This window comes from Ranitomeya variabilis, chromosome 5 (assembly GCF_051348905.1).
Source record: "Ranitomeya variabilis isolate aRanVar5 chromosome 5, aRanVar5.hap1, whole genome shotgun sequence".
In the NCBI taxonomy this organism is placed as follows: Eukaryota; Metazoa; Chordata; class Amphibia; order Anura; family Dendrobatidae; genus Ranitomeya; species Ranitomeya variabilis.
In genome coordinates, this window is record NC_135236.1 from 194,468,919 (window position 1) to 194,491,400 (window position 22,482).

Genomic DNA, 22,482 nt, shown 5'->3' on the forward strand with positions numbered 1-22,482 from the left:
CACTAGCAGTGCACCTGAATTGCAACACCTCCCTCCTCCTAGAGTTTGTAGCTTCACAGGCTGAGTGCACTCAAGGGCCCCGACATCCATCTAGAGGTTCCCAAGCTGGCAGACAAAATGACATGAAATGGTATTTTTGGCAATCCACTGCGCCGAGCATTAGGCCCACTTTGTCCCTAGCAGCCTATTGCGTCAGACTGCTCCTGCCACTTCACTCTACTGTCCTCCACTGAACTGTCACTTCCAGAACTTGGTACTAACTCTCAGTTCCCCTCCCCAAATTGGGCCGGCCTCTACAATTAACACTGCCTAGGCTAGACTGCAGCCCCAGAGGGTTTTATGCTTGACAACATGCATGAATATAAAATAGTATAACCCCTTAGAGTGTCAGGGAGCAGACCATCAGCTCCACCACTCCTACAAATGATTTTGTATGTTTTCATTTTATGACCTTTATGTTATAGTAATCTCTCTCAGACTTGCTTGCGTATTGCTTACTCATGTGTTTTGATTTCTTGTATAGTTTTACTCGATCTACACTGCTCAAAATAATAAAGGGAGCACTTAAACAACAGAATATAGCTCCATGTAAATCAAACGTCTGTGAAATCAAACTGTCCACTTTGGAAGCAACACTGTTTGACAATCAATTTCACATGCTGTTGTGCAAATGGAATAGACAACAGATGAAAATTATTGGCAATTATCAAGACACACTCAATAAAGGAGTGGTTCTGCATGTGGGGACCATGGACCACAACTCAGTAAAAAATGCTTTCTGGCTGATGTTTTGGTCACTTTTGATTGTTGGTTGTGCTTTCACACTCGTGGTAGCATGGGATGGACTCTACAACCCACACAAGTGGCTCAGGTAGTGCAGCTCATCCAGGATGACACATCAATGCGAGCTGTGGCAAGAAGGTTTGCTGTGTCTGTCAGAGTAGTGTCCAGAGGCTGGAAGTGCTACCAGGAGACAGGCCAGTACACCAGGAGATGTGGAAGGGGTCATAGGAGGGCAACAACCCAGCAATAGGACCGCTACCTCAGCCTTTGTGCAAGGAGGAACAGGAGGAGCACTGCCAGAGCCCTGCAAAATGACCTCCAGCAGGCCACAAATGTGCATGTGTCTGCACATATGGTTAGAAACCGACTCCATGAGGATTGTCTGAGTGCCCGACATCCACAGATGGGGATTGTGATCACAGCCTAACAACCCAAATTCTCCACTTTCTTCCTGTGCTCTTCACACATAAAAGCAGGGTCACACTGAGCACATGTGACAGACGTGACAGAGTCTGGAGATGCCGTGGAGAGCGATCTGCTGCCTGCAACATCCTTCAGCATGACCGGTTTGGCAGTGGGTCAGTAATGGTGTGGGGTGGCATTTCTTTGGAGGGCCGCACAGCCCTCCATGTGCTCGCCAGAGGTAGCCTGACTGCCATTAGGTACAGAGATGAGATCCTCAGACCCCTTGTGAGACCATATGCTGGTGCGGTTGGCCCTGTGTTCCTCCTAATGCAGGACAATGCCAAACCTCATGTGGCTGGAGTGTGTCAGCAGTTCCTGCAAGATGAAAGCATTGTAGCTATGGACTGGCACGCCTGTTCCCCAGACCAGAATCCGATTGAACACATCTGGGACATCATGTCTCACACCATCCACCAACGTCACGTTGCACCACAGACTGTCCAGGAGTTGGCGGATGCTTCAGTGCAGGTCTGGGAGGAGATCCCTCAGGAGACCATCTGCTGCTTCATCAGGAGCATGCCCAGGCATTGTAGGGAGGTCATACAGGCACGTGGAGGCCACACACACTACTGAGCATCATTTCCTTGTCTTGAGGCATTTCCACTGAAGTTAGATCAGCCTGTAGCTTCATTTTCCACTTTGACTTTGAGCATCATTCCAACTCCAGACCTCTGTGGGATATTAGTTGTGATTTACGTTAATAATTTTTAGGTTTTATTGTTCTCAACACATTCCACTATGTAATGAATAAAGATTTACAACTGGAATATTTCATTCAGTGATATCTAGGATGTGGGAAATTAGTGTTTCCCTTATTTTTTTGAGCAGTATATATATGTAAATAAGATAAATTGTTAACTCTGCACCTTTTGTCTATTTATTGCCACTGATATTGATTTCCAGTTATTTCTGGTAAAGATGCCAGTGCACACGTCTCTGTTTTATTGATGCTCACTATACGTAATAATACATGACACACTGCTGAAGACTGTTCCTGTCACTATTGTATGCCACTGTCGGAGATGGCAGAATGAAGTAGCCAACTGACTCCCTTTAAGCTGATCACTGTATGAAGTCAGGGTGTGCTGGAGTCAAACGTTCTAGATTCATGAAAAGGTGCATGCTTCTTCATGGAGTGTCTGATGAGTGACGTGCCCCTCCTTGCGCTGCGCCAGAAATCTCACTCCATTGAGGTACTATAGTGAGATTTCTGGCATATGGAATACCACAGCTTATCTGTCATGAATTAGATGAGGTGTGAAGTCACGCCCCCTGTATACACGGTCACGCCCATTTTGGCAGAGCTGCGATAAACTGGCGTGAAAGCGCCAAAAGTCACAAAATTTAGGTGCCTAAAATTTTACAAATTTTCAAAGGTTTTATGGCCGAATTCTGGCATGAAAGCTTTGAATCAAGCCCCTTGTGCCTAAAGAGTTCATGTTTATTTATTTAGATTAATTATGTCTTCATTTTAGTCTAGCATGTTTATATTCCAGACATACCGAGATCTTAATAGGATTGTGGTTGATATGGCAGCTCATTCATAAATGCTGGTGGAATTGTACGAGTGCAGCATTCTATTTGTGATCCAGGCAGACTTGCAGGCAGCTTTACCAACACGATGGGAGACAATACGTGTTGGATGTACTCTCCAGAATGAAATGATAGTCACTAAATCTAATAAATATGTAATTTACTGTGAGACTCTTTAGTGCTGGATAACTTTACTTGGATAAAGTACAATTACGAGAGGACTAAGCGCCAATAATCTTGTGCAATGGATACTGAAACCGATAAATAAGGCAGAAGAAGCTGTAATTACTACCAGCTGTGAAGTGGCTGGAAGCATTATCAGGATTGGATGTTCAGAGCTGGTAGCAGCTACATCCAGCCGGATCTCTACTGTTGCATAAAACAGCTATAATGTGATTCAGGCTATATTGCTACTTTTAACCTTTTCTCTAATAATTTTATAAAGCTGATTAAATAATGTAAATATGCTTTGCTTTTAACCTGGTGGATATTTCCTGGTTTCAGGGCCAGACTGGGGCTGAAATTCTGTTCTAGGGTTCGCTCACATGACCATATTAATCGGACGAGTGCTATCCTGTGATTCATTGGAAACCACTCTGCTCAAGTTTTTTCTATGGGGCAGTGCAAATCTGCTCTTTTTTTCTCATGCTGATGTGGCATGAGAAAAAAAATTGCAGCACGCTGCGAGTGGCTCTGCAAATCACGGCCCTTTCAAGTCTATGGGTGTGTGTAAAAACATTGGACTGCACTCGGATGTCATCCGAATGCAGTACAGCGTCCGATGACTCAGACAAAGGAGAAGGTAGAGAAATTAAGTTCTCCGTCTTCTCCACACCTGTGCTCTGATTCTTGCATGCTAGAGAATTAAATTACAGTAAGCTGACCCTCAGATCAAACTCTGATCAGAGCCTAGTGTTATTAGCATAATCAAGCTAATTATCTCGCATAAGAGAATATACAGTGGGTACAGAAAGTATTCAGACCCCTTTACATTTTTCACTCTTTTTTTGCAGTGCAGCCATTTGGTAAATTCAAAAAAGTTCTTTTTTTCTCATTAATGTAGACTAAAAAAGAAAAACTGAAATATCACATGGTCATAAGTATTCAGACCCTTTGCTCAGGCACTCATATGTAAGTCACATGCTGTCCATTTCCTTGAGATCCTCCTTGAGATGGTTCTACTCCTTCATTGGAGTCCAGCTGTGTTTAATTAAACCTGTCACACACCTGTCTATTTAAGAGCTTACAGTGCATGACAGACCAAATGAGAATCCTGAGGTCAAAGAAACTGGCCAAGGAGCTCAGAGACAATTATGGCAAGGCGCAGATCTGGCCAAGGTTACAACAGAATTTCTGCAGTAACAATTAAAGGGGGTCTGAATACTTTTCATTCCCACTGTTTCCTATTCTTTTGGTTGCCTGTCAAACTTAAATGTTTCAGATTACCATTTAGAGTTAAATCCTTGAGTTGGGTGGTTCCAAAGTTTTCCCCCGACACCTCCAGCTAAAGGATGTTGGCCTCTGGGGATGCGTCTTCATCCGCATCGCCAACAAGGACACATAAAGGAAACCCGTCAGCTGCGGCCTGCGACAAGGTTTCTTTGAGAGGGACCTGGCTTTTGTCTGGACAACCAGGCATACTCCCATTCCCCCACAAGTCCCAAAATAACGCAAAGTCCCGCCCTATTAAAATAGGGTGCAATAGGTCCTTGACTTCGCCCACCACATGGGACACGGTACCACAGTTTGTGTCTATGAACATTCGGGCCACAAAGTAGTTCTTAGCGTCCCCATGGATACAGCGGACGCCCACCATCTCCCCAGGAACCAACCGATGAGGTATTGTGGCCCTCACTAGGGTTAACAAATGACCAGATTCCAGCAGGCCAGTCGTTTGCACTCTGTTCACTGTTATGAGGCATGCCTGCGGTCCCTCGCCTGGTTGAGGGACAGCTCTGCAGGCAGGATATGCAAAATACGAGGTACCTTTCGATAAGACCCACCAGTTCATCAGCATTCCGGGGATCTACCTGGGCAACTCAGGATTGCAGCGCCTCGGAAGGGAATGTATGGAATCATAGAATGATACAGTTGGAAGGGACCTCCTGGGTCATCTGGTCCAACCCCCTGCTCAAAGCAGGATTCACTAAGTCATCCCAGACATACGGTTTGTCTGTCCAGCCTCTGTTTGAAAACTTCCATGGAAGGAGAACTCGTCACCACCTCTTGTGGCAGCCTGTTCCACTCATTGATCACCCTAACTGTCAAAAAGTTTTTCTAATATCTAATCTGTGTCTCCCATTCAGTTTCATCCCATTGCTTCTAGTCTTTCCTTGTGCAAAGAGGCTAAAGATGATCCTTCTACAATGTGACAGCCCTTGAGATATTTGTAGACAGCTATTAAAGGGAACTTGTCACCCCCCAGGGCGTTTTTAAGTAAAAGAGCCACCTTCAGCAGCACTAAGGCTGCATTCTGTGAAGGTGACTCTTATGTTTAGCATCACTAGGAATGCTGAAATATTCACTTTTATAAATTGCCTGCCATACCACTATTGTGTCCAGGAGGTTTGTCTTCCCCCTGGTGTTAACCGCCTCCGAGATGTCAAACATTCCCCTGTGTCCTCCGGGCACCGCCTCCTCTCTGTCGTGATGTCACCGGCGCCTTCGTGTAGCCGAGACCCCAGATCCCGCCCCGCAGTGTGTTATTATGTATTCACACTGCAGGGCTGGGAATCTGGTGCCTGCGCAGTGGAGCGGGACACCGTGCTCCATTGAAGATAGTGCCGAAGTCTCGCACACTGCGGGGCGGGATCTGGGGCCTCCGCTTTGCGCAGGTGCGATATCCTGATGTAAGTTCCCGAGCAGCCGGCACGGCGCATGCCCGAGAAATTATTGCAGAGCGCAGGCGCCGGGCATGTATTTGAACACAGGAGGCAGCGCACAGACGAAAGAGGGAGATGATTGACATCTCGGAGGCGGTTGACACTGGGGGAGAAGACAAACCTCCTGGACACAATATAGGTATGGCGGGCAATTTATAAAAGTGAATATTTCAGCATTCCTAGAGATGCTAAACATAAGAGCCACCTTCACAGAATGCAGTCTTAGTGTTGCTGAAGGTGGCTCTTTTAAAAACGCCCTGCGGGGTGACAGGTTCCCTTTAAGTCTCCTCTCGGTCTTCTTTTTTGCAAGCTATACATTCCCAAATCCTGCAACCGTTCCTCATATGACATGGTTTGCAGACCGGTCATTATTCTGGTCACTCTTCTCTGAACTTGCTCCAGTTTGTTGATGTCTTTTTTAAAATGTGGTGCCCAAAACTGGACACAGTATTCCAGGTGAGGTCTGACCAAAGAGGAGTAGAGGGCAGTAATGACTTCACGTGATCTAGACTGTATGCTTCCTTCTGTTAATACATCCCAGAATAGCATTTGCCTTTTTTGCTGCTGCATCACACTGTTGACTCATGTTCAGTTTATGATCTATTAGTATACCCAAGTCTTTTTCACATGTGCTGTTGCTTAGCCCTATGCCTCCCATTCTGTAAAGGCTTCTTTCATTTTTATTGCCCAGATGTAGTACTTTGCATTTTTCCTTGTTAAAAACCATTCTGTTAGTTGCTGCCCACCACTCCAGTTTATTTATATCTTTTTGAGTCCTCTCTCTCGTATTAGCTATCCCTCCTAGCTTTGTGTCATCAGCTAATTTAATTAGTGTACCCTCAATTTCTTCATCTAAATCATTGATTAGGATGTTGAACAATACAGGGCCCCGGACATAACCCTGTGGTACCCCACTTGAGACATTCTTCCAACCAGATGTGCAGCCATTTACGACCACTCTTTGGGTCTGATCACTAAGCCAGTTATAAATCCACCTAACCGTTGCCTTGTCCATTCCATACTTAGTCATTTTTTCAACAAATTGATACTTTGTCAAATGCTTTGCTGAAATCAAGTTATACTATATCTACAGCATTTCCCTGATCCACCCAGTCAGTGATTCTGTCATAGAAGGAAATTAAGTTAGTCTGACATGACTTATTAATTACAAAAACATGCTAACTCTGGTTAATCACTTCATTCTTATCCAGGTACTTGCATACATGTTGTTTAATAATTTGTTCAAAGATCTTTCCTGGTATGGAAGTCAGTCTCACCAGCCTATAGTTCCCTAGGTCCACCTTCTTCACCTTTTTGAAGATAGGAATGACATTTGCTCTTCTCCAGTCTTCTGGGACTTCTCCTGGTCTCCAAGAATTTTCAAAGATTATGGAGAGTGGTTCAAAAATGTATTCGGCTATCTCCTTCAGTGCTCTGGGGTGTAATTAATTCATCTGGACCTGGAGACTTGAATTAATTTCTGTTAGCTAAGTGTTTCCTCACTAGCTTGTTTATAGATATCCTGGATTCTTCTAATCCTTTAATAGGACAGTGAAGATCAGTTGATGTTACATTTCCTTTCCGAGAGAAAACAGATACAAAATAGGAATTTAAAAGTTCGGCCTTCTCAACATCCTTTCTTACCACTTCATCATTTTCATCCTTTAAAAATCCTATACCATCTTAGACTTTTCTTTTACTTTTGACATATCCCCAAAATCCTTTTTACAGCTTTTGACGTCTCTTGCAAACCTTAATTCATTGTCAGCTTTAACTAATCTGATTTGTGCCCTGCAGGTTCTGCAGACAGCATTATATTCTACTTTAGATATGCCTCCTTCTTTCCATTTGATAAACATTTCTTTCTTGCTCTTCAGCATGTGTTTAAGTTCTGTGTTCATCCATCCTGGTTTCCTTAAATGCTTTGTATTCATAGTTACATAGTTACATAGTTATTAAGGTTGAAGGAAGACTTTAAGTCCATCTAGTTCAACCCATAGCCTAACCTAACATGCCCTAACATGTTGATCCAGAGGAAGGCAAAAAAAACCATGTGGCAAAGAGTAAGCCAACTCCACATACGGCAATCAGACTAGTTCCCTGGATCAACGCCCTATCAAGGAATCTAGTGTATATACCCTGTAACATACTTTTCCAGAAAGGTATCCAGTCCCCTCTTAAATTTAAGTAATGAATCACTCATTACAACATCATATGGCAGAGAGTTCCATAGTCTCACTGCTCTTACAGTAAAGAATCCGCGTCTGTTATTATGCTTAAACCTTTTTTCATCCAGACGTAGAGGGTGCCCCCTTGTCCCTGTCTCAGGTCTATGATTAAAAAGATCATCAGAAAGGTCTTTGTACTGTTCCCTCATATATTTATACATTAAAATAAGATCACCCTTTAGTCTTTGTTTTTCCGAACTAAATAGCCCCAAGTGTAATAACCTATATTGGTATTGCAGACCCCCCAGTCCTCTAATAACCTTGGTCGCTCTTCTCTGCACCCGCTCCAGTTCAGCTATGTCTTTCTTATACACCAGAGACCAGAACTGCGCACAGTATTCTAAGTGTGGTCGAACTAGTGACTTGTATAGAGGTAAAATTATGTTCTCCTCATGAGCATCTATGCCTCTTTTAATGCATCCCATTATTTTATTTGCCTTTGTAGCAGCTGCCTGACACTGGCCACTGAATATGAGTTTGTCATCCACCCATACACCCAGGTCTTTTTCATTGACGGTTTTGCCCAGCGTTTTAGAATTAAGCACATAGTTATACATTTTATTACTTCTACCCAAGTGCATGACCTTACATTTAGCCCCATTAAAGCTCATTTGCCATTTATTAGCCCAAGCTTCTAGTTTACATAAATCATCCTGTAATATAAAATTGTCCTCCCCTGTATTGATTACCCTGCAGAGTTTAGTGTCATCTGCAAATATTGAAATTCTACTCTGAATGCCCCCTACAAGGTCATTAATGTTTCACAATCTCCATGCTTCTGGACGTCTCGTGCTGGATGGCGAATTTTACCCAGGATATGTGGTTTGTCACAGCCACTATGTGTTTTCCTGGATCACTGCCCGCATTTGAAACACCAATTGTAGAGATTTGTACTCGCTCAGCTGTGGTTGAGGTAGGCACAGGAAATTGTTTTCACAAAAACGTCCAGTCAGATTTATTAAAACTCCATAAACCTGCTTTAGAACAAGCAAATAAAGGAAAGCCTTCTCCGGCACAAAATGAGAACAATGAGAAAATAAACAGTCTATATAGCACTGCGGATCCGCCCGCTCAGGTCGGTGTCTTTAGCAAACACGCTGGAGGCCTCCAGACCTCCAGTCACAGACACTGAATGAGACACTTGGTCTCGATTTTATCTGACAAATCACGCCCCTGGGGAAGGTATATGTGAGCATTCATTCCCACCCATCTCTTATGCCTGCTCATAAAATCTGGCCCTGGATTGGCCTAAGAACTCTCTCAGCACTATATGTGCTGGAGCATGCTTCCGAGCTTCACCGCAGGACACATATCTCCCCTCAAGGACCTGTCTGGTGGTCATCTTACAATATATGTATTGCATACAATACAAAGGAAGTGTGTCATCTTTAAAGGGGTTATCTGGGTCTTTTTAAAAAAGGCATGTAGTTGCTAACCGAGCCAACCATCTGCCTGATGTACCCAGCGCTGGTCATTGACCGCTCCTGCCAGAGATTCAGCTATTCCCTGTCAGTAGAGCAGCAGTTTCTCTTCCTGTTGATGATGGGACTACTGGCGTCATGCTGATTGATAGTCGCTTCCCTCACTTAGGCTGTCAATCAGCATGACACTTCTACTCTGTTGACAGGGAGTAGCTGAATGTCTGGCAGGAGCAGTCAATGACCAGAGTCGGGTAAACAGACACATAGTTGCTTCTGTTAGCAACTACATGCCTTTTTTTCTAAAGCCCCGGATATCCTCTATAACTTTTGGCTTTTTATAGATCATTTCATCTTCAACTTGCTTAAATGTTCACAATAACAGTAATTTTGACTAGGGGTACCCAAACTTTTACATGCCACTTTATACAGACATTGATAAAATTTTTGGTATCCTTCTGTCAATGAAAGAAAAACCCACAATGGCCACTGAAAAAAACTGGAATCTGACAAAAGTAATTTTCAAGTTTTATTAACTAATATCAACTAATGAAAATCAGACATTGATTGGACAGCCAACTCCAAAGTCAGTGTAGGGAACCATACCACCACAATTTTATGAAAGATGCGGAGCGCTAGCTCAGCACATCAAAGTTGAGCTGTTTTGGCTGGCTGGCCAAAATACACTAAATAACCCAAACTATAACCTAAGAGATTGAACTCGATGGTTTTATGTGTAACTTTCAACCTTAAAAATTATTAAACTTATCATTATTCTCAGACTAAGGCTGCATTCACAAATCTGTCACAATCTGAGTATGAACCGTGAGTTACAGACTGGCTGTGGTTTCCTGACCTGAACTTGACAGCCTCATGTATGCCTATGAGGTTGTCAAGTTCGGGTCAGGAGACCCACATCTGGTCTATAAATCAATGTCCATACTATTGTGACACGACGCTTATATGTGAATGCCGCTTACTGCTTGGAGTTGTAACAAGGGACTGTAATATCTAATTTGGACATTTTCCTAATTAGCATCTTGATGTTAAACCTCATTGCATTTATTTAAGCCAAATCACATTTCAACTTAAATTTAATTGGATTGAGTACCAGCCTACCCAATAGTAATAAATTTGTAAAAACAAAACAAAACCTTTTGCCATATAAAATAATTTGAGGTGCAAAAATGAGTGCAAAGAGTTAATTCTGCGTGACAAGTCAAATACAGATGATCTGCCAAACTGTAGAATGACCTAAGTAAACTATCCTCCCATCTCCATGGGTGATGACATGGGAGCTAGACAGCTTTACCTCTGCTTTAAGTTGATCCAGATGCCAGTTTAAAATGGACATAATGGATGGAAATTGAGTTGCCCTTTGATGTTTGAAGAGGATACAATCCATACGGGTGCTACAATTTGAATGTTTCCTACTTTCCTTCAGCAACATCTTTAGAGAACCATGGCAGCACACATATTTTTGACATTAACCTTCTCCCTGATTGATTGCTCCTTAACATCACCATAGCTGCAAGAAACCTTTAAGTTGCATGAGGAAAATTTTGATAACATTTTAATTTACTTTATTAAGTAGCATACACATTTTCCTCAACGCTCTTTTTTTAAGAAACTTTCACCAAATCTGAATTTTAAATAATTTTATTTTATAAAACTTTTTATAATATACCTTGTATTTCAAGGCCATGAGACAACCTGTCTGCATCCTGTCTAACTGTTAAAGGAGTTATCTCATTTGCTCCCTCAAAAAAATACATTTTAAAATGCAAATGCTGTATATCTACCTCCAGACACACCTGGCCAAAAATGTATTTGTCAGATTTGATAAGTCATATGCAGATTAAATCCTTTTTTTGTGTGTTTCTGTAATGGAAACAAACTAAAAACACATGTTTTTTTTTTTAGTTGTGGATTTTTCGCAATTAATGCAATTCTATGGGGTAAATCTATACATAAAGCATAGTTGACATGAGATTTCTTAAAATCCCATCCACTTTTCTGTAACTGTAAGATGCTGTGTTTTTTTGTGCAGCAAAAATTTTTTCCCCAAAACTCTTCATTAGCTTACACCCTAAACTATTTAGTATTTGTGTTCATCATATAACTGTTCTAAAACCTAATAAATTAAAAACTGCAGTTTATTTCATTGCTTCCCCTAGAAAGCATAATGTAGAGATAAAGACCCTGATTCCCGCTATGTGTCACTTACTGGACTCTTTATTATAGTTTCAATAAAGTCAAGACTAGTAGAGGACTAATAAATTTGCTAACCTGATGACCTGTAGTCCTTCATATTCATGAGCTCTGTATGACCCCACCCCCACCACAGATTGGCAGCTTTCTGCCAATCTATACTTAGGGCTTCTGCAATAACCTTTCCTACCCAGTGGCACTCTCTGGGTTTCTGCAATAACATCCTGTACTTAGGGATTCTTCAATAACATATCCTACCTTGTGGCACTCTCAGGGCTTGCGCAATAAAATGTTCTGCACTTAGGGCTTGAGTTATAGCCAGTTATGTGGAGATGAAGTCGGAGTTGGAGTTGGTATATAGTGGAGCACCTCCTAAAATCTATAATAAATTGTGTACAGTACAATGCGGTATGTGCTGTATTTTTTTGATAAGAATTGGGAAAGTTATGAAATGTCCTATAAATGTCTGTTCTGTTCCTGATCTAAGGATCTCTGCTTTTAGTTGAGATGAATCGAGATGAATCTGTGCTGTACTTTATGTACATGCTCCGTTGTGACCTTTTCCTCTACAGATTAGAGGAAAAAAGCACTGGGAAGGAATGCCTTCACTCATCTCAGAACTGCTAGAGTGAACAGTAAAACAAGATTAAAGCTAGTAAATGACGTGATTATTGTATCATAATGGTCATGAAAAGCCTGAAGTTACCATTTTACTACAGTAAATTTATCACTTAAACATGAGCCATGCATAAGGGAATCAGAGTCGGGGATATTAAAGAGTTGGAGTCGGAGGTTTGGCTTACTGACTCCACAGCTCTGGTTATAACATCTTCTAATGAATGACTTCTATCTAGGGCTGGTGCAGTATTATATGTTGCACCTAAGACCTGTGCAATAACATTATAATTAGCAATGTACCACTAAGTGCATCTCTATGGTCTCCTATAGGTTTATTTTCACATTTATTCGAATAAATTTGCTTATTGAATACAGCTACGTTCATAATACCTTTATGGGAGATCATTTTATTTCCCTGAGAGGAATACACACTAAGGCTCCTCACCATCTGGGGATAAGATAGGTTCATTTTTTGCATGCAAGAATTTAATTGTTTAGGAAACCAATTACTACATAGTCCGATTCTCACTTGTTTGTACACATTTATGTTTGGTATATTTTTTGCTTTCGTAGTGCCTCTTTTTTAAGGATATCTAGTAAACGTTATATTTTAACAGACCCCTAATTTTAACCCCTTTACGATATGCACCATACTAGTACTGCGCATGTCGTGTCCCTCCCTTTGATGTGGGCTCCGGCGCTGAACTCACATCTTTCCCTGCACATGTCAGCTGTTTTGAACAGCTGACAGGTGCCCCTAACAGCCGTGGATGGAATCGCGATCCACCAGCGCTGTTAACTCGTTAAATGCCGCTGTCAATTGCTGACAGCAGCATTTAATGTGATTGTGCCAGAATCTCGTTACTAATGTCATCCATCGGTCACCCAGTCATGATCGCGGGTCACCGATGCGTCGGCATGACAACCAGAGATCTCCAGCAGACCTCTATGGTTGTCATTGCCAGATTGCTAAGAGCGCTGCCCCTTGGTCAGTGCTCATAGCAAGTGAGCATTTCTGCTACATACAGGCGATGTGATCATCGCCTGTGTGTAGCAGAGGCGATCGGGTTATCGCAGCTTCTAGTGTCCCATAGAGACTATTGAAGCATGCAAAAAGTAAAAAAAAAAAAAGTTTTTGAAAATATAAAAAAAAAAAGTTCAAATCACTAACCAATGGACCCATTCAAAATAAAACAAAAAAGTAATAAAATATACTCATATTTGGTATCGCTGCATTTAGAATCGTCCAATCTATCAATATATAAAAAGAATTAATCCGATCGGTAAACAGCATAGCGAAAAAAAGTCAAAACGCCAGAATTACGTTTTTTTTGTTGCCGCAACATTACATTAAAATGCAATAACGGGCTGTCGACCAAAAGATCGTATCCACAACAAATTGGGATAATTAAAAACATTTGCTCAGCATGCAAAAAATAAGCCCTTAACCTAGCCCCAGATCAAATGGAGACGCTACAGGTCTCGGAAAATAACTCAATTTTTTTTTTAACAAACTTTGGATTTTTTTCACCATTTAAATAAAAAAACAACCCATACATGTTTGGTGTCAACGAACTCATGATGACCTGGAGAATCATAATGGCAGGTCAGTTTTAGCATTTGGTGAACATCGTAAAAATAAAATCCAAAAAACAGTTGTGAAATTGCACTTTTTTTTGCAGTGTTACCACACTTGGAATTTGTTTCCCGTTTTCGAGTATACGACATGGTAAAATCAATGGTCTCGTTTAAAAGTACAACTCATCCCACAAAAAGCAAGCCCTCACATGGCCTTATTAACAGAAAAGTAAAAAAGCTATGGCTCTGGGAAGAAGGGGAGCGAAAAACGGAAAGGCAAAAACGAAAAAGGGCTGCAGCGTGAAGGGGTTGAAGCAATTAATTAATTTGTAAACTTAATTTTGAGGATTTCCTTTTGATCTTTTTTCAGTGAATTGATCACTTGTGCTCCCTATTTAATTTAAGTGGCGGATGTTTATATGTGTTGCATTTCCATTCACTCACTCACTATGAGACTGCTAGAGATAAATGAGACTTCTTATAGGTCGTGGTGGTTTTACCATCTCTTTCTTCTCCGGGGTTGTGAGTATTAATATGTCAGTTGAGACTTCGCTTTACCACAAAGGTTTTTCATCAGTCTTCATAGTCACAAACAGTTGGCTAAAAGTTGTAATGGAATGAAATAATATTTTCTATGTTGCATTTTATAGTAAAAATCCTGTCATAATTCTCTCCTGGGCAATGACAGACCTCAATTCTTGTGATTGGTGGGGGTCTAAGCTGTTGAACACCCACTGATCTCCTATTTATCACCGATGCTGTAACTCATTCCCTTTAAAAATGAATCATGGCAGTTATGTAACACAAAGTTATGTAATTCAAGGTAAAATAAAAGTTAAAGTATTAAATGTTTATCTTTTTTATATCCACATACAGTACTTTATACTGCCCATTATAAACTATATTCATATTTTTTGTACCTCTTGGCACGTTTTCAGTGCCTTACTGTAAAACACATGCAAGTGGAAAGAATAAATCAACTGGGATTTAAATGTTAAATAAACACAGAAGGTCTATTTAAGTGGATGTAAACATATGGACAATTCTCAAGCCTTCTAATGCTTTTAAGAACCTTTTAATAATTATCTCTATGTAGAAGTAAATGAGGCATGTATCAATATGCCAGAACAAATGGGATAACATTTTGTTAGAGTACAAACTCTCTCAAACAGTGGCTCTTCAGTTTAGTCTGGTTGATATACCATGTAACCAGTGATACAAGACTTTCCTATAGGCTAGTTTCAAATCTATAATGAAAAAGTTAATTAGAAGGGTTTACCCACAATATTAACTGCAAAACCACAAAAAGAGGACTTAGAAATACTCCAAAAATTATTCAAAAAACAGAAGAAAGGCAGAGATGCTTACCTGCCCGGGCTTCCAAACAAATGCACTATCAGGGTACAGTGGATCCAATTAAAGATGGCGGGAACACAGGAGCAACAATACTGAAGAAACAACCACTCTCAAACTACCAATACATGGAGGAGGGGGCTGTTTGGTATATTAGTGCACAAAAAATAATCTGTATGTGGCGCTATTCACGTACAGGTAATGCAGAACATCTGGCTTACAGCCTATTAGTGACGCCCATATTTTTAAATGCCAAGTGGTAGAAAAAAGGCATCCTGTGTGAACAGACGCCACAATTTACAGAGCCATCTGGGCCCTACTGCACCCTGAAAGATAAAGTGCAAAAAACACATGTAAATATATGTGAGGTATTGGTTGATATTATGGCCAAAATATGGAAGCTCACAACCCACGTCAAGGGTCCTGACACTTGCGAGTCCTATCACTAAAAACAGCAAAACCACAAAAAGGACTAAGAAATCCTCCAAAAATGATTAAAAAAACACCAGAAAAAGACATGCTTACCTGCCCAGGCCTCCAATCAGGATGCAGTGGACCCAATTGAAGCCCGCCTGATCTAAAAGTATGGGCGTCACTAATAGGCTGTAAGCCAGATGCTTTGCTTTACCTGTACGTGAACAGCGCCACATACAGATTATTTTTTGTGCACTCATATACCAAACAGCCACCCCCTCCATGGATTGGTAGGTTGAGAGTGGTTGTTTTATCGGTATTGTTGCACCTGTGTTGCTGCCATCTTTAATTGGGTCCACCGCACCATGATAGTGCATTTGTTTGGAGGCCTGGGCAGGTAATCATCTCTGCCTTTTTTCTGGTGTTTTTTGAATAATTTTTGGAGGATTTCTAAGTCCTTTTTTTGTGGTTTTGCTGTTTAGTAATAGGACTTGCATGTGTGAGGACCCTTGACGTGGGTTGCGAGCTTCCATATTTTGGCCATAATATTAACTGATAGCAACTTGATGCTGGGATCACCATCAAAGCTCAGAATAAAGGAATAGCAGTTGGTCTGCTTCAATGATTTTCCCTGCACAGCAACTTTCCTGGACAACTATCACTTGAATATCAGCAATAACTTTTTTATTTTTCTGTAGACATACCTGTATGAGGCTTTGTTTTTTCCTAGTTGTAATTTTGAATAAGATCATTTATTTTACCATACAACATACAACTATACTGTAGAACAGTTTTACTATTGTTTTTGGGGCTTTGTTTTACGGCATTTATTTGGTGGTAAAAATGACCTGGAAACATGATTCCTCATGTTATTATGATTACAGCAATTGCAAACTTGTAAAAAAAATTATTTTAATGGTGAAAATTATTATTTTCTTAATCATTATTAACTGGTTATTTGTAAAAATAAAATAAAAATAGTTTCTGACATGAATTTTTGAGACGCGTTATCTTTCATTTTTAATCAATAGATCTGCATGAAAGCTTGTTTTTTGCTTTTTTTTGTACCTTTTTTGGTGCAAATAACATTTTGCTTATTGCATTCTTTTGTGGAGTTGAAAAAAAAATGAAATTCTATTCACTTTTTTTGATTTTTACTTCACTAGTTAATTTTATATTTTGGTAGATTGGACTATTCAGTCAGAGTAATGCAGTGCGCAGGTGCTGGGCCTCTCTCTGGGCCTGCGCACTGCAGTACGTTGCTCTGCCTCAACAGGGTAGACAAAGTAAGCCTGCGCTGGAGCCGCAGCGTGAATAGAAGAAGAGGACGTCATCTGATGAAGATAGGAGGCCCCGGACCGGACCGCGACGCCCATCGGATCGGACCGCCCCTGGGTGAATATAATTTAACCTCTTTTTCTCATCTTTCAGGATACATGGGGGGCTTATCTACAGCATTACAGAATGCTGTAGATAAGCCCCTGATGCTGGTGGGCTTAGCTTATCTTCGATTTTTGTGGTGACAGGTTCCCTTTAATATTGAGAGAACTAGCAGAGCTGCAGCAGATATAACAGTGTTTTATCAAAACTGCAACAAGAAACCACAAAGTGGCCAATGTTTAATTAGGATCTCTGCCCCTGCTTTTATTCTGCTTTTAGATGAGGCAGCAATTTACAGTCTATTTAACTTCTTGCCAACTCAATCTCCTAAATGAACACGTTCAAAACAAAAAACTGATTACCGTACTTCAGTAGCTAAACCAATCATCTTTTCTGTTACATCTGAAGTTTAGACAGAGAAGGAGTTTACAAAGAGGAGAACAAAATTGGAAGTGCCAGAATCAAGAACCAGGGCTGACAGGAGGACATTGAGACATTGACACATGTCAACAATATATTGTTTTAGTAAGTGGCAATATATTACATTTCAAACTCGATGGGAAAGATATTTTTTCTGCTAAGTTTTATATTAATAGCAATGAGCTGCAAACAACAGACACCCACTACCAAATGTACAAAACTGTGCATTATATGACCCTCTTCATTCAGCAGATCAGTGGGTAATCTGGTTGAGGTATCTATACCTATCTGATATTAATGACATATTCTTAGTGTAGGACATAAATATTGTCCCAGATTACCCCTTTAACACAAGTTCTCTATTAGTGACATGGACACATCTGTTTGTGTTACTAAAGGCAATGTAGGGTATGTTTTGTGAATACATTCGGTTCATGTAAAAACAATGTTGAAACAGAAAACACATACTAATAGTATATGATAGACTTTCCACCCTCATTTTTCTTTACTGGAATCTTCATTTATTCTATTTATTATGGTATTTTATCTAAATTTTGTCTTTCCATTTCCTTTTTAGAATATGCAAAAACCGCCAGCCATGTTTATAGAATTTCTCAACTTCAAACATTTGGTAAGCCATATAAAGTTTTCACAGCACACTTAGAGAAGCTTTTAGTCAGGTCTCTTCAAGAACTAACAGTTTATACTATATAAATTTGGGAACATGTTACTGCACCCTTGTTATAGGTTGTATATATATATATATATATATATATATATATATATATATATATATATATATATATATATATATATATATATATATATATATATATATATATATAAAATCCCTGCACTTTCAAGAACAGGATAGTATAACTTCAGAAGAGATAGCTAAGGCAGGACAAGTCTTTCTAGCGTTGTGTGGTATGTGCTTAAAGTAATTGAAATGATACTATTTAACAGCTATGTTCTGCCAGTGCCTTAGGGTTTGTGCAGACAATCCAGATGTGTCAGTGCATGTTCGCTGCATCCAAAGCCCTGCCTTATATTGAACGCAGGTGAATCCGCATGTGTTCACTGAACTGTGCAGATTCACCGCGTGTAATACATTCTATGGGTGAAATTTCTCTTGCGAAGACTAGTGTCTCAGCAAGAGAAATTGGCATGCTGCAGTTTGGAAAGATGTGCCACATGTCTATCTTCGTGGGTGATCCTCGGACTTCTTTGGACGCAATCCACTATGCTATAACAACTCGACGCTGTGGGTTGGACACTAGACAAGTACGCAGCGTCCAACCGGCAGCGTGTACTGATCATGTGCACATGCATTTAAAGTGTGTATTATGCAGTTATCCAGCTGCACATTTGCACTAAATATAATCATATATTTTAGTCAAACACACACGAATCACTTATAATTGCGCTCAAAATTCTGCCATTTCTGGCCTTCATTTAAATTTTGTTGCAGTGTGTTAGCAAAGTTATTGACACCAGTTTGCTGGTAAAAATAGTAACCTACAGGCCAGCTATTTACACTGTAGTTTGTCCGTCACACGAATCACATATACTGTAATTGCACTCAAAATTCTGCCATTTCTGGCCTCCATTTAAATTTTGTTGCAGTGTGTTAGTGAAGTTATTGACACCAGTTTGCTGGTAAAAATAGTTACCTACAGGCCAGCTATTTAAAACTGTGATTTGTCTGTCACACGGATCACATATAATTGCACTCAAAATTCTGCAATTCCTGGCCTCTATTTAAATTTTGTTGCAGTGTGGTCGCTCCAAATTCAGCCAATTGTAGTGAACGTGGAAAATATTGTCCTCCATTTAAAATGGCAAGGTGCGTGGCAAGGGATGGGGAACTGGACATGATGGTGATGTTGATGGTGCATGCAGAGGCCGAGGCTGTGGGCAAGCTGAAATTGTGCCACAACAAACACCCACATCTTCTCGCCCGACCTTCCTGTCCTAATTACTAGGGGACCGCAGCACAACACTATTGAACCCAAAGCAGTGTCAAAAGGTTGTTGGTTGGATTGTGGATAATGCTTCCAGTCATTTTGCCACCACCACCATCCTGTCTTCCACACGGTCAAGTCACAGTAGCCATGAGTCTGGACCGCATATTCCTCACCCTGATCCTCCTTCCTCCCACCATGCCGAGTGCCCGGAGAGAACTGATCCCACACTTGGACACTCCGAAGAGCTGTTCATTTTCCACTTATAGATTCAGGCCTCACTCCCTGTCCACTTGGAGCAGGGCAAGTGGAGATTGCATGTAGCGATGCCCAAATATTTGAGCAGCCAAGGTCACACGAAGGCGGCGGTGGGAAAGTATCACAAGAGGTGGATGATGATGAGACACAATTGCCAGAGAGTCAGGAGGACTACCAGGGTGCGGAAGTGGAAGACAAGGTAGTGAATTATATAGTAATTGACCCAACCTGGCAGGAGGACATGCAGAGTGAGGAAAGCAGCACACCGGCAGGGAGGTGCAGCACCCCAACAGGCAGGAAGAAGCAGTGTGGTGGCCGCAGACAGAAGGCAGGCAACCGTTCCCCGTAACACCAACATGACGGAAGTTGCCAGTACAACTGTTAAGTCTTCACGAGTCTGTTTTTTTTTCTAAAGACTCTGCCGATAACCTCAAAAAGGCCATTTGAACCATCTGCCAGGCCATCATCAGCAGGAATAGCAAAACTACCAGCCTGACCACCACCAGCATGATCAGGCACATGGCAGCAAAGCACCCGACTTTGTGGGCCGAACCCCAGGGTCCAGGAACATTGTCTGCGGGTGACACCACTGCTTCTTCCGCTATTGTGTGTGCAAACCAATCCCCCTGTCCATGGTGCATGCGAAGATGCCTCCTGCCCTGCACCTGTCGTTGCACACACTCAACTAGCAACAAGCACGTCCACGTCCTTGTCCCAGCACAGCGTTCAGTTGTCTATATCCCAGTTCTTGGAAGGCAAATGCAAATACACAGCCAACGCCCCACAGGCCACATTACTAAATTCCCACATCTCACCACTACTTTTGCTCTAAATGTTGCCTTTTAGGCTCATGGAGAGGGAAGCTTTCCGCAACCTGATGGCAGCAGCTGTCACTCAGTACTCGGTCCCCAGTCGCCACTATTTCTCCCAGTGTGCTGTCCCTGCATTACACATGCACATGTCCCACAACATTAGCCGTGCCCTTAACAAAGCAGTTACTGGGAAAGTCCACCTAACCACAAACACGTGGACAAGTGCTTGTGGGCAGGGATGGTACATCTTGCAGATGGCACACGGTTAACATAGTGGAAGCCGGGACCCAGTCGGACCTTGGGATGGAACACGTTCTCCCAACGCCGAGGATTGCGGGCCTTACGTCAATCAGGGTTGACCCCACAGTCTACAGCTCCTGCACCTCCTCCTCTTCAGCCTCCATCTCCAAAATGACCACCTCTGTCACAAGCTGGAAGCAATGCAGCACTACCTCAGCCAATCGGCAATGTGCTGAAGCTAAAATGCATAGGTGACAATCCGCTCAATGTTGAAGAGTTGTGGACAGCTCTGAAAGAGCAGGCTGATCTGTGGCTGACACCGCTGAACCTACAGCCAGGCATGGTTGTGTGTGACAATGGCCGGAACCTGGTGGTGGCTCTGAAGCGAGGCAAGCTCACTCACGTACCATGCCTTGCCTCTGTGCTTAACCGTGTGGTTTCAGTGGTTTCTCAAAACCTATCTAGAGCTGCCAGATCTGCTTGTCAAAGTATGCCGCCTGTTTGCCCATTTTAAAAAGTCAGCTACATCTTCCGCCGCCCTTACCGTGCTTCAGCAGCATTTGCAGCTTCTGGCTCACTGACTGGTGTGTCATGTCCCCACGTGTTGGAACTCTACACTGCAGATGTTGGAAAGAATTTGTGAGCAGAAGAGGGCAGTTGTTGACTACCAGCATCAACAAGTCCGTCGGTATTCTTTTCAGACTCCACACATAAGACCTCAGGAGTAGACATGGATGTCAGACATATGTACCATCCTCCAAAACTTTGAGGGCTCCACCAAGATGGTGAGTGGCGATGACGCCATAATTAGCATAACCATCCCGCTTCTCTGTGTTCTGAAATGCTCTCTGCTCACAATCAAAGAGGATGCACTGCAGGTGGAGCACAATGAGATGGAGCAAGGAAACATACAGGGTGATTACACACAGCTCAGCCTCATCTCATCCCAACGTGGATTGGGTGACAATGAGGAAGAGGAGGAGGAGGAAGAACAGGAGCTAGTTTCATGCGCTATAGATGGTACTACCTGCACAACTGTCATACTGTCTGTTCAGTGTGGATGGCCTGAGGACAGGGAGGAGAGCATGGTTAGTCATCCTCTTGGTGAGGACACGGAAGTCTTGCCTGTTTGCAGTCTGGCACGCATGGCTGAGTTTGTTACACTGCCTTTCCCGTGACCCTCGCATTTTCAAAATTTTGGGTGACAGTCATTACTGGTTGGTGACATTTCTAGACCCACGCTACAAGGAGAACTTTCTATCTCTTATTCCCGAGGCGGACAGGTCTACTAAAATAGGTCAGTACCAGAAGACCCTTGTTGCGGAATTATTAAAAAAAAATTCCTGTCTGAAAATGCCTGCGCCAGAGGTCACAGTTCGTTGAACAACTAAGGAGTACAGGCGAGAGAGACACAACTCCAATCCAGCAGAGGCAAGGGAACACTGTCAAAGTTCTGGGAGAGTTTTTTCAGACCCTCCCATCGTATAGGCCCTGAGGCGCAGGGTACTCTCACAAGGAGTGCAAATTTTGGGAAGATGCTGTGGGAGTACCTTGCTGACCCTTCCAGCATCCTCCGTGATTCCTCTGTGCCTTATAATTATTGGTTATGCAAGCTGGACACGTGGCATGAACTTGCTCTCTACGCCTTGGAGATCCTGGCCTGCCCTGCCGCTAGCGTTTTGTCAGAGCGGATTTTTAGTGCCGCTGGAGAAATTATAACTGATAAGCGCATCCGCCTGTCAACTGAAAGTGCTGACTCTAATAAAAATGAGCAAGGGCTGGATTGTGCCAGACTTCTCAACACCTCCAAATGATAGCAGCGCAACATAAACTCAAATCCAGTGTCTTTTTTTGGGAGGTCTATTCCCATGCACCTCTTTACACCCACACATGGGTATACACTTCCTGATTTTGGCTATTTGCTG

General features: G+C 42.0%; 1 protein-coding gene across 1 annotated transcript in view; it reads left to right on the forward strand.

Annotated features, from left to right (window-relative positions):
* The window catches only part of FAM227B (family with sequence similarity 227 member B), a 1,130,503-nt gene that overhangs the window by 16,284 nt on the left and 1,091,737 nt on the right, over window positions 1-22,482 (forward strand). Inside the window, exon 3 of the mRNA XM_077262735.1 lies at window positions 17,861-17,914. Coding sequence (XP_077118850.1) covers window positions 17,861-17,914 — 54 coding nt within the window. The remainder of the gene's footprint in view (window positions 1-17,860; window positions 17,915-22,482) is intronic.